We start from the raw sequence: 13347 nt of genomic DNA, 5'->3' as shown, positions 1-13347 counted from the left end.
CTGTCAGATCACTCACTCCAGTTTTTGACTGGAGCCCTGTGGCCACTGAGGCCAAACCCTGGGCTTTGGATTCCCAATGGTGGCCAGAGGTGACCCATGTGCACTGACCTCTCCCGGAAGTACTTGATGGCCTCAGGGTCTATGAAGGTCGGCTCCTCCCGGTAGCCCTGCTCAAAGACCTTGCGCTTGTGCCGGAACTCAATGACCGTCTTGGTGTAGGAGTTGAGGGTGGTGACAGAGGCCGCCATGCAGCAGGTGAAGGAGCCCCACGCCAGGCTGCCAAGAGACGAGGAGAGAGGCGCCACAGTGAGGCTGGGCAGCGGACAGGAAAGCCCACCCGCCGGACATGCATCCACCCTGCACAGCTGCCTCCTCTGGGCCAGAGAAGACCAAGATGAGGTCCCTGCTTCACTCAGGCTGTACTCGGTGACACGGACATGACAGCGTTTATTACTGGGAGGCAAGGCAAGAGCGAGACCTTCCATCCAAGGGGGCCAGCCTCGGGCAAGGTCACCAGAACCCAACCAGGCTTGCACAGGGTCTTGGAGGACAAACGAGAGTCTGCCGGGGGGAAGGGCATTCCAAGAAGAGGGAAGGGCATGTGCAAAGGTGCAGAGGTGCAAGGCAGTAGGGAACAGTCCGCAGACCACAGGAGGTCTGGGATGCTGGAGTGAGGGAGAGTGATGACAGAGAAGTAGATGGAGGGGGGCAGACACTCTAAAAGCTGGGGTCCATGGGGTTAAATTTCCTCATGTGTGACTTTGGGCAAGATGCTTAACCTCTCTGCCTCTTACTCCTCATATCATTTTAATGGACGTAACAACAGCACCAGCTCACAACGCCGTTGCAAGGATTGAAGGAGATGGGCCACTCCAAACACCTCAGAACAGGGCCTGGCCCATAGACTAGGCCCTCAGGAAAGGTTTGCTGTCATTACTGCCATCAGCAGTTTCAACATTCTTACTAGCCACTTCTGTCTGGCTTCATTTCCAAACTCTCGCTCTGAGAGATTAAGTTATCAGGACACGTGTGGTGCTCTGCTCCACCCTTCCTCCAAGCACCACTGGCCACTCTTGGCCACACTCACATGATGTGGACACGGAGCCAGCCAGAGCTGGAGAATCTGTCCTAGCCACAACTGGAAAGAAGGGAAGGGCGGTGTGGGGCTGGAGATCAGCGGGCCAGGCTGCTGGTCTACTGTGACCCAGTGTCTCTTCTAGAAGTGGCCTCCCACCTAATTCCTCTGGCCGAGACTGGGCGGTGACATTTAGAACCAGGAGTGGGGACCTGCCTGGCTCCAGCTCATTGCACCCAGTCTGGTCTCCAGGTCCTTGCTCCCCAGTCTCTGCCCTGATGACTGGTTTCCTCCGAATCGGGGGTTCAGCTGTCTCAGAGCATCCAGCCTCCCCTTATGCCAGCCACCCTTCGGGTCTCTCAACATCCCCACCCATACATTCCTCAAAGTCAGGGCAGCCCACCTCACACACCCACTGCTCTTCTCTTTATCAGCCCCAGGCCACCCAGAAGGAAAGCAAAGGGAAGTGTGAGGATTCAGCCTTTCTCACAGAGATCCCCTATCATCACCTGTCCCTTACTGCCAAAACCGTGAATGGATTCCTTGTTCTTTCATACTAAGGAGCTAATTTAGATCTCTCAGAAGCTTTTGTGTCTGTAATAGACAGCGACGGGGTCCACCTGGCCCATCTTAGAACCGCCCTGTCCATCATCAAAGAGGCCAGTAGGTGACCCTGCCCCCTGTTCATAGATGATTGGATGAGGGCTGAGCATCTGACCAAAGTTGGTCCAGTCAGATACTCTCTCTTCTAAGCAATAAAACTCAAGACTAGTTCAAAGTGGGATGTGTGTTTGAACTACAGAGGTGGAAACTCAGAACGTGAAGTTAGAGAATAAAGAAGCAGGCTTTTCCTGGGATTCCACGAGGATACATAGGTTGGTTTTGCCTGACTGGCATCCATTCTGTTAAGGGACCAGTGTTCCCCTCCTCTCAGGCCACGTGGTTTGTGTGGAGCTGGCCTGACCCCCAACTTTTAGGGGTGATCACATGGCCAACACGTGGCCAGTGAGAGCAACACTTCCCTCTGGCCACAGTAACAGGTTCAAGGATGGGCATGTGACTCCCAAGTCAGGCTAATGAGACTTGATCCCAGGACTGTCGGACGTATTTCTCCCAGTGTGCCAAGCTGGTGGGATTTGAGCCTGGAGCTGCTGGAGACTGTCTTGCCACTACGCAACTTGCTAAGGAGGCTGACTCAAAGCAGAGCCATGGTAAGGAGCTAGATCCCTGAGCTGAAGCCATTATCCCTGGACTTTTCAGTTATGGGAGCCCAAATTCCTTTATCGAATTTGTTTCTTTCCCTAAGCCAGTTTGAACTGGGTGTCTGTCATTGGCTACCCAACTTCTTGTACAATTACTTTCTATAAATTCCCCTCTCTTACATAGCTTAGTTTTAAAGTGAACTTCTAGTCTTTATATGATCAAGGATGTTATCCAGGAGCAGGTCCAACTCCCAAGTCTGATGACCCAACCAGAGGAGGCGCGTCTCTCCCTGTCACACACCCCTGTTCAATTTCATCTCAGCCCTCGCCACACCCTGTAATTCTCCTGTAGCTTTTCTTCCTATTATTTATTATTCTTTGTTCTTAAATGAAACTTTCTATTTTGGGATAATTATAGATTCACATGCAGTTGTAAGAAATAATACAGAGAGATCCATGTATCCTTTACCCAGTTTCCCTCAATGGTAATATCTTGCAAATACAGTCCCCAGCCAGCGTACTGAAACAGATACAGTCAGGATACAGAACATCTCCATCCATCACCACCACAATCCCTCCTTTGCCATTTTACAGCCACACCCCTCCCCTCCCAACCTCTGGCAACCAGTAATCAGCTCATTTCTCTAATTTTGTCATTTTAAGAATGTTGCATAAATGGAATCACACAGTGCGTATTTTGGGGACTGGCTTTCATACTCAGTAGAATTCTCTGGAGAGTCATTCCGGCTGCTGTGTGTATCCACCATTTGTTCCCTTACATCAGGGGGTTTCTCCACATCTCCACCAGCATGTCATGTTGTCACTTTTTTTTTTTTTTTATTATCTTAGCGATTCGGATAGATGTGTAGTAACACCTCATTGTGGTTTTCATTTGCATGTTCCTAATGGCTAATGGTGTTGAACATCTTTTCAGTTGCTTACTTGCCATCTGTTTATCCTCTTTGGCAAAATATCTGCTCGTGTTCTTCTGCCCACTTTCTAATCGGATTGTTTTGCTGCTGTTGTTGTTTTCTGTTGAGTTTGGAGTGTTTGTATAGATCCTAAATACCAGGCCTTTGTCAGAGAGGTGGCTTACAAACGTTTTCTTCCTGCAACTTGTCTTTCCAACCTCTTAACAAGTCTGTCACAGAGCAAGTGTTTGATTTTGCTGACATCCAATTTATCAAATTTCCCATTTATGCTTTTGATCCATTTGATATCAAATCTAAAACCTCTTTGCCTATGTCTAGAACCCAAAGATTTTCTTTCTTTCTCTAAAAATTTTATAGTTTTACAATTTATACTTAGGTCCATGACCCATTTTGAGTTAATTTTTATACAAGGCATGGAGTTTAGATCAAGATTGATTTTTCTTTTGAATGTCCAATAGTTCCAGCACCATTTGCTGAAAAGGCTACTCCCCCATCCACTTAACGGGTTTGCATATTTGTCAAATATCAGTTAGGCCTCTGTGTGTGGGTCTATTTCTGGGTCCCTTGTTCTGCCCATTGATCTCTGTGTATCCCTCCACCCATACCACACAGCCTAGACTACTGTAACTATTTATTAAGTCTTGAAATTGGATAGACTGATTCCTCCCACTTTTTGTCTTCTTTCTCAAAATTGTTTTAGCTATTCTAGTTCCTTTGCCTTTCCTAATAAATTCTAGAATACTCTTGTCTATACCTACAAGAAATCTTGCTGAGATTTTTATAGGAATTGCATGAAACCTGTATATCAACTTGAGAACTGGCGTCTTTACCACAAACATGGTATATCTCTCTATTTATTTCGATCTTCTTTGATTTCTCCCATTAGCATTTTGTGGTTTTGAGCATGCAAGTCCTACAGATGTTTTTTGTTAGATTTATGACAAAGCATTTCACTTTTTAAGGTGCAAACAGTATTGTATTTTTAGTTTTGTTGTCCAGCTGTTCAATGTTAGTTTATAGAAATATAACTGATTGGGGCACTGGGGCGCCCGGGTGGCTCAGTCAGTGAGCATCTGACTCTTGGTTTCGGCTCAGGCCATGATCTCAGGGTCTTGAGACAGAGCCCCACATCGGGCTCCACGCTCAGCGGCATGTCTGCTTGAGATTCTCTTCCTCTCCCTCTGCCCTTCCCCTGCCTGGGCTCTCTCTCTCTCAAATAAATAAATAAATCTTTTTAAAAGATTGATTGGGTGGCTCCGTTGGTTGAGCGTCTGACTCCTGGTTTCAGGCTCCCTGCTCAGTGGAGAGTGTGCTTGAAGATTCTCTGCCCCTCCCCCCACTCTCACACACTCACACGCTCTGTAAAATCAATAAATCTTAAAAAAAAAAAAAAGAAATGCAATTGATTTTTGTGGTTTTCTCTCGTATACCAAGACTGTACTGAACTCGTCTATTAGGTCTAGGCATTTTTTGGTAGCTCTCTTGGATTTTTCTACATAGACCGCCAATGTCATCTGCAAATAAGTATGGCTTAGTTCTTCCTTTCCAATCTGTATGCCTTTGGTTTACTTTCCATGCTTTACTGTATGAGCAAGAACTTCCAGCACTGGGCTGAGGAAGAGTGGTGTTCCCAGTCTTAAGGGGAAACTTCTAGTCATGCTACCCCCTGCTGGGGCTAGGGGTCCGGGCTCCGCATGTGACCGCCACTGCCACTCTTGGGTGGGTGGGACTTGTTACTGTTCCAGCAAAGTGACCCTCCCGGCTCCCTACTCTGCTCTCACCGCAGCCAGTGAGGGGCCTCATGACAGCCTGGTGAGGTGAGTCTAAGCTTGGCATGAGTGGGGGGGTCAAACCACAACTGTTGGCTTGTTTGTGGTTTGTTTTCTGTGATGTAGGACTATCGAGAGCAGTTATTGTTAAGTTTCCTGTCTTGGTAGGCTGCCCCTTTCCTGGTCTTTTGGCTACAGAAAGCAGACTTTTGGGTGTGTGTGTGTGTGTGTGCGCGTGTGCGTGCACGTGCCTTTTGGCAGTGCTGGGTTGCTGACTTCTTCATTTCCAAACTGGAATGCACTAGAAAAAGTACTCACCAACGTGCTGTCTCTTGGCCCCAGTCCAGCCTACTGTCTTCTGTCTACCTTTCAGCATCTTCTTACGCTTGCTTTATGTCTAATGTTCTAGGATTTCAGTTGTACTTAGCAGGAGGAATAGGGAGAAGTATGTCTACTCCGTCTCCCCAAAAGCGATAGCCCCAATTATTTGGTTTTTGATGGTCTTCCCACCCACACCAAACTTCAGCTTCACGAAAACAGGAGCTTTGTTTGGTTCACTGCTATGTCCTCAGCACCCAGAACAGTGCCTGGCACACAGTAGATGCTCAGTAAATATCTGTAGAATGAAGAAATACAGATACGATAAAAACAGACTGAACAAACAGATATAAAAACACTGTATTAGTTTTGTGGTTGGGGGGCTTAGGGTTACATCCACAAGTCTCCCTCCTCCCTGCTGTGCCTCATGCCAGCACCGCTCTGGGCCCCCAGGCAGGGCACAGTTTGCAAACCCCGGGCTCAAACACCTGCTGGGGTTTGCAGCTTGCACTTCTGAGCGGGTGCAGCGAGGTACGTGGGTGGCTGGCCTGGTTTTTGGAGCCGAGAGCAGAGTGGACACTGTGGGGAGGGAAGGGGAGGGTGACAGGCTGGACAGAGTGGCTGTCAACTGCTTTGAACTCTGGGAGCTGCAGGGCGGGGCAGGGGGTGCTGGGGACAGATCCAGAAATGCATAGACGCCACCTTGCAATCCGCCACAGGCCCTGCTTGGTGGGAAGACTGTTACCTGACCCCCAAGGGGGGCAGCCCTCATCTTCATTCAGGACAGATGCACAGAGAGTCACGGTGCAGGACAGGACACAAATGATCAGTCCAGGCCATGCCCAGTGCCCCAGAGCTGATGGGAGCAGGAGCTGACAATGGCAGATTCTGGGGGCCCAGCTAGTCCAGCATTGCCAGCAGGCACCCTTGGGCAGCCACACCTCTCCTTCCCCTCCCTGGTCCTAGAGGGAGGGGAGGAGGCCTGAGCCCCCTGCCTTGGGGGACATGAGAAAGAGCAAGAGCTTCCAGCTTCCTGCTGACCACTCAGACTCTCAGCAGTGACACCAGCAAACACACCCTCTCCAGGGGCTCTTTGGGGCCAAGGTCCTTCTGTGGTCACAGCAGCAGAACCCCCCACCCTTAAGGGATCGATCTGCTGAAAGTCCAGCTAAGGCCTGCAGAGAGGGCAGGGCAGCCTAGGGTCCCTAGAGAGGGAAGAGCCTAGCCTTCTGTTTCCACAGGGTTGTGGAGACTGAAATGGGGCAAAGGAAAGAAGGGAGGTTAGCAGTGAGGCCATCAACTTCACACAGATGGGGTCTCAGAGGCAAACAGAGAGGCACCACCCCCCTCGGTACTGGCCCAACCTGCTACTGTTTGCTGTGTGACCTGTGCCAAACCACTTAACCTCTCTGGGCTTCTAGCTCTTATAAAGCTACAACTCCATGATGCTCTCCTACCCCTCAGGATTGGGGGTTTGCTATGTGTGTTGTGGTCGGAGGGGCCCTTTTTTTTTATCTTTCTCCATTTTGCTCAAATTCAAAACAGAAGGACAAAGTGACTAGCTTTCCACGTTCCTGTCATCACCAGGAAATCTGCCATGCTGACCTTCCACGCAGGGGTCACAACTCAAATTCCTGTCTGGTGGGTGATAACGTGGGGAAAATACAGGGCAATAGGGAGTGGTGGGGACAGGGGTGACCTGGAGAGCATATGCGCCATCTAAAGGGGCAGCCACCACTCCACTCCAGCTCCTGCTGTCATGTGGCAAGGCCACTTCGGCAAGGACATAGCTTCTCACAGTCAAGAGAAGCCCCAAACTCGGATTTTTAAGATGTTAAAAACAAATACATCTTTTTTTTCAACACCGTATTTTTAATAGGTATAGATTTTTATAGATTTTTTTGTGTGTGAGAGAGAGAGAGAGTGAGCACGAGCAGAGGGGAAGGGCAGAGAAGAGGGAAAAGCAGACTCCCTGCTGAGCAAGGAGCGTGACAATTTGGGGCTCGATTTCAGGATCCTGGGATCATGATCCGAGCCAAAGGCAGATGCTTAACCAACTGAGCCGCCCAGGCGCCCAAATACATCTTTTATCTAACACCATGGCAGGCCACACAAAACATCTAGGGGCTGCGTTCAGCCCCGGGCTGCATGCAGTTTGCTAACTGTGCGACCTGGGCCTTTGCTCTTTCTGAGGCTGTGTCCTGGTCCCTGACCTGGGCGTGGTAGCCCCTCCGTGGGAGTTAGCATGGCAAGACCAGACAGCTCGGGGAGCTGAGACACAGAGCTGGAGCGGGGGGCAGGGAAGGCAGGCAGGACGGCCGGAGGGGCCCCGGGCTCAGGCGAGGATGGGGTTCTGAGGCTTAGGGCCAAAGCGGGGAGTCAGGCAGGGACGGGAGGGCACGGCCAGGGCAGGTGAAGGCCAGAGCACAGACAGCAAGGGGCTGCCTGCACGCCCACCGGGAGTCATCGCTTGGCCATTCGGGGCACGTGCCTCCCAGCAAGTGAAAGCAGCATTACCAAAGGCTCAAAGTCACTGTCACCACTTAGAATGACCGCCACTTAGGAGCACTTACTGTGTACCAAGCGCTTTAAGAGCTTGGTCCACGTAGTCCCTCCAACAACCCTATGACGCACGCGTGACTGTTACCTGCTCTACAGACGGATACGCCGAGAGGCTGGGTTGCTTGCCTCTAACAGCAACATTCGTGGAGCACATCCTCTGTGCTAAGCACCTCACACGCATCGCTTCGCACGGTCCTCATCGTAGCTCCTCCCCAGAGATGCCCCGCCCCGAGCCTCACCTCCTCAGGCTCACCCTTTGTGCAGCCCCTTCGCCTTGAATCCGGCCCCATCACTTGCTCTTGACCAACAGAACGCACCAGAAGTGACAGTGTGACTCCTGAGGCAAGGTCATAAAATAAACTTGTAGCTTCTGCTCGGATTGCTTGGAACGCGTGCTCTCCGCAGGAAGCCGCTCCCGCTGACAGCCTAGCTGAGCCCCCAGCCCCAGCCAGCATCCCCCAGCCCGTGCTGGGAGGGGCCAGCTTGGACGTCCTGCCCGGCCACGCCCCAGAGGGTGCCACTGTGGCCAACATCCCACTGCAGCGTCATGGAAGACCCTGACAAGGATGACCTAGCCAAGCCCGGTCAACCCACTAAACCGTAAGAGACAATAACACATTTGTATTTGAGGCTGCTGTGGTCTAAATGAAGAGAAACCCGATGCACTGCTCTCAAGAGCCCCATGAGTAGACTCAGGCCATCCCCATTTTACAAATGAGGATACTGAGGCCCCGGGAGGCTGAGTGACCTGGTGTGAGCCCACAGCCGGTGAGCATCAGACTGGGGGTCTGCTCCCAAGCTGATTCCTCTGGCCTCACCCACGCCTCCACGCCGCCAGCCCACAGCGGCCCAGCCATGCATGTCCAGGTAAGGTTGGAGCCAGGCTGTCTGATTCCCAACCAAGGAACCTTCCCCTTCCTGTGCAGGCTTCCCTCCCAGCAGCTGGTGCCCAACATCAGCTGGGCGTCTCCGATTCCCCGACCTCCTAAGCCCCCACAGTCTGTCTTGCTCTGCTGGGCGGGGAGACAGAGGCCAGCACTGTCTGGCCTCAAAGCTGGTCTCCTCTCTGGTGCCTGGGGTGGGGACAGGGGTGGCACAGGGGCCAGAATTTTGACAAATGGCCTCACACATATTAAACAAGAGAAATGACACTGCACAGCCCTGGCAAGGCCCCAAAAGCAAGGGATGAAAAATGGGGCTGATCCATCTCGCAGGCCTCGGTGACAAGAAGAAATGGATCAGCCCTAATAGGGGCCGCACATTGGGCCCTGACCTTAAACAAGTCAGATGAGAATGAGGCCGGTCCCAAGGGAGGAGAGGAGCAGAGGAGCAGGGCTGGAGGCCCAGCTTTCAGGGAAAGAAAGGTTCCCGTGGCCGACACCAGCAGGCTGGGTTTTAGACGCTGAGTGCCAGGGTGGAGAGCTAGAGGCTTCTAGAGAGGCCTATGGGAGGAGGGGGCTCCAAATCCTACGGCCACTTAAGGCTGTGGGCCCCAGGGTGAGTGACCCAACCTATCTGAGCCCTGGTTTTCACACTTGCAACTCAGGGTTTTGCATGTATTAATTTCATACCAATAACGGTAATATTAGAAGGGTTGGTGTCTGGGGCGCCTGGGTGGCTCAGTCAGTTAAGCGCCAGACTCTTGATTTCGGCTCAGGTCGTGATCTCAGGATCAAGAGATCAAGCCCCACATCGGGCTCTGCGCTGGCACTCAGCATGAGTCTGCTTGAGATTCTCTCTCTCCCTCTTCCTCTGCCCTTCCCCCAGCTTGTGTGCTCTCTAAATAAATAAATAAACTCCTTTAAAAAGAAAGGGCTGATGTTTAAGAGCACTTATGTGTCAAACAGGGTGCTAAGCACATCTACAAACTGTCTTTGTTTCACCCCGTTCTCAGAGAGGCACAATACAGAGGCTGAGGGTGTGGGCTCTGAGGCCAGACCGCCGGGGTTCAGCTCCCCACTCTGCTTCTCAGCATCCAGATAGCCTGGATGGGTGACTTAAGTTCCCTGTGCCTCAGTTTCCTCTCCACGAAGTACCCGCCCCATAGCGCTGTGACAAGGATGACATACCAGGGCTCGATACACAGCTGAGATTTTACACACGTGCTCAACACTCAAAAATGTTCATTCCTTTCCCTTGTCCCCTTCTCTAGCTCAGATGACCAGCTTCCGAGGTCAAGAGCTCAGGCAGGAACTGTGAGAGGGAGGGAAGCATTGGGTAAAAGGGAGCCAGAGCCTCAGCTGGTTTCCCTGCGGTGCTTCCACTTCGAGGGATCAGGGCTGGTGTTGCAGGGTCCAGGGCCCTTTAAGGCACATGCCTTTGCAGGGGCGGGGCCAAGCAGAGAGTGGGAAGGGGCCCAAATCAGCAGGAGTCCCCACTGCTCTGAAAGGGGGTCTTTCTGAGTTGGAGCCCTTCCTGCTCCACTCTGACCATCTTCCTCCAAAGTCTCTGTACCTGCCGCCCCCCGCCCCCCCCCCCCCCCCGCCTAGCACCCTATCTTATTCCCTCCTCCACTAGTCCACCTGACCACATTCTCCCCAGAGGACCCTCCCTGCCCAGAGCTGGGTCCGCAACCCCTTCTCTGTGCTGCCACACCCGTCTGCGAACCCCCCATAGCCACATGATAGCTTGTTTACTTGTCTCAATTGCCTGTTACAACAGTGTCTTGGCCACTGCTGTGCCCCCAGCACCTAGGAGAGTGGCTGTCCCCAAGTAATCATTCGGTAAATGCGTATAAAATGACTACGTGTATAAATGTCCCCAGCCACCAGAAGCAGACCTGCGGACCAGCAGACCTGGACATCTGCTGTCGCCGTCTTTCCAGCACGCATTCCTTCTTCTGATAACCCCACCCCACCCCCAATTTTCCATTGGGGGACCTCTCCTCCTCCTCTCTTTGTCCAAGGGTTTGGGTGGGGCCAATCCCTCCTCCTTGACCTTGTGACTCAGGCCAGACCAATTAGAGTAGTCCAGTCTCCTCAGGGTCTAAATCGTTGGTCCTGGGCTGGACACATGAATTAAGCTAATCCAATGAAAGCCATAACCAGGATGTTGGCTGGAAATATTGGGAAGAGGCCCCATCTTTCTGCTGGTGTTGCTACCTTTGTAAAATGTAAGCCTAGACCTCAGCTTGGTGACCATCTTTGCTTAGGGAAAAGCTGCTTGTGAATGAAGCCAACCAACACAAAGGTAACAGAGGCAGGAAAGTGGAAAGGGGAGACTGAGTAACCTACTGATGAATCACCTGGTTCCAGCCATGCCTGAAGCAGACATTCTGGTAGCTCACCCAGCATCCATTCTACCCACTCACCATTTGTGACTTTTTGGCTCATTCCTCGCTCCAGAGGTGACTGTAGGCAAGCTGAGCCAATGAGCTCATGACATTCCCTTAGCTACGGTGATGATTCAGGAGAGAGAAAATGACCTAAGTTGGGTCCATCAGAGGGAGGCTTGGGACTTTAGTCAGTGTCAGGAAAGAGAAGCCCTTTCTTCCCCCGTATGTGAAGGAAGAAGCACCAGCCTCAGGAGCAGCTTTCTCACCACCAGGGGGGAAGCCCAGCCAGGGACAAGGCTAACGTGTGCAGATGATCACAGAGGAGGAGCAGTCCGTCCTGATGACATCAGAGACCCTGGATCAACCGTACCCTGAAGTCCACAACACAGCTGCACCTGCCACTTACAGGAACCAACATATTTTCATATTGCTTGGACAGACATGGATGGATTTTTCTGTTACAACCCAAGGCACCCTAGCCGATCCACCTGGACTTTTCTGTGACCTGAACGAATACGCAACCATGTTTACTTATACATGGGAGTCTAGTGCTGATCCTGTCTTTCTTTTGCCCACCCAGCCTATCAGACTTCCCAGGGCCCCCACGACTTGCCAGCTTCCATCTCCACCTTCCAGAGCAGCCTGTGTGGCAGGGTCGGCAGACTTCCTCTGTAAAGGGCCAGGTAGTAAACATTTTAGGCTTTGTGGGCCATTGAGTGTCGGTCACAAGCACAGCTCTGCTGTTGTAGTGGGAAAGCAGCCACAGACAACATGCAAACGTTAAGTGTGGCTCTGTCCCAATAAAACTTGATTTATGGACGCTGAAATTTGAATTTTGCATAATTTTCACACATCACAAGATGTTATTCTTCTTTTGGTTTATTTTCCAGCATTTCGACATGTAAAAACCATCCTTAAGTTGAGGGCGGTGTAAAAACAGGTGGTGGGCCTGATTTGGCCCATGGGCCACAGTCTGCCAACCCCAGCTCTAGGGTCTCAAAGTGCCTTTGGACTCCGGGCTAGCTCCCTTTGCCTTCTTCTGCCCTTCGCCCCCCAGCTGGGCCGAGCTGCTGAAGTCCCAGCATGCCTGAAGGTCAAAGCCACTTACCAGAAGGACCACCCGTAGTCCCAGGAGTGGGGTCTCCAGTCTTCAGGGCCGAGGCTCACAGTGACCTGGAACACTTGCGTGTACATCATGTGTGCTACCATTCCCAGCAGGCCTGTGGGGGGGCAGAACAAGCGGTCAGGAAGCCAGGTGGGGCTCTGTCCCCCTTTGCCCCATGGGCCTGTTAGTGTTGGGGGACAGCACGGAAGGAGAAGGGCCTTCGGCAGGACCAGAGCAGGGAAGCCAGAGGGTGGTGCTTTTCTAAGCCAGCCAAGGAGCTTGAGCTCGAGCAAGAGGGCAAAAGGCAGGCCTGGGGAAATTAAACAAGGGAGACAGGGTCAGATCTGGACACAGATGGGCAAACGTTTTCTGTTAAGTACCAAATAAGTAGATACTTTAGGCTCTGTGGTCCATGCGGTCTCTGTTGCAACTAATTCTCTACTGCTGTAGCACACAAGAGCCGAAGACAATACCTAAATGAGTCTGGCTGTGTATCAATAAAACTTTATTTACAAAAACAAGCACTGGGCCGGATTTAGTCCGTGGGCTATAGTTTGCTGATGCCTATGTTAGAAGGTCATTTTGGAGAAGCAGCCTAGAGGGTATTTTTCAAACTGCAGGTCTGGACTCACCAGACTGGTGGGTCATGAAATCACCTTCATTGATGGCCAGCAGTAAAAAAAAAAAAAAAGGCAACAAGAACGGAATGAAATAGAATAGACATATCGGATACCATCAAGTGTAGCAAGAGTGAATATTGTTTTGTGAAACTTTCCAGTTCTATGCATACGTTTGTGTGTGTGGACTGAAACATGAAATGCTTTTCTGTGGCTCACGATCAAAAATCTTTTGAGCCCACTGGCTGGGAAAACTTGGATTCCCAGGTATCCGAGCAGAAATCCTCTTCCACCACGCTTTTGCCATGTAGCCCTGGGGAAAGCTTCACTCTCTGAGCTTCATTCAAATCCCTGAACCCTAAGATGAGGACTGTGATGGGTAAGGCGAAGGGTGGGTGAACGAAGCAAGGCAGCCTCAGGGTCGGTGCCTACGGGGCATGTAATCGTTACAGCTAGCAGGATTATTACAAGCCTGGGGGCATTTCTCTGTGTG

At 51.4% G+C, this 13347-nt stretch overlaps 1 protein-coding gene across 2 annotated transcripts in view; it reads right to left on the bottom strand.

Annotated features, from left to right (window-relative positions):
• Positions 1–13347, bottom strand: part of GSG1L (GSG1 like) — a 208535-nt gene that overhangs the window by 26704 nt on the left and 168484 nt on the right. The window contains exons 4-5 of one of the 2 annotated variants that reach the window (XM_045775242.2): positions 12241–12352; positions 109–276 (exon numbers count right to left, since the gene is read on the bottom strand). In XM_045775242.2, coding sequence (XP_045631198.2) covers positions 109–276; positions 12241–12352 — 280 coding nt within the window. The remainder of the gene's footprint in view (positions 1–108; positions 277–12240; positions 12353–13347) is intronic. The other variant, XM_087869321.1, reaches the window with a different exon arrangement.

This window comes from Ursus americanus, chromosome 2, assembly GCF_024610735.1.
Source record: "Ursus americanus isolate L20-20 chromosome 2, mUrsAme1.1.p, whole genome shotgun sequence".
Lineage (NCBI taxonomy): Eukaryota > Metazoa > Chordata > Mammalia > Carnivora > Ursidae > Ursus > Ursus americanus.
This window is presented reverse-complemented; position numbering and strand designations above follow the sequence as displayed.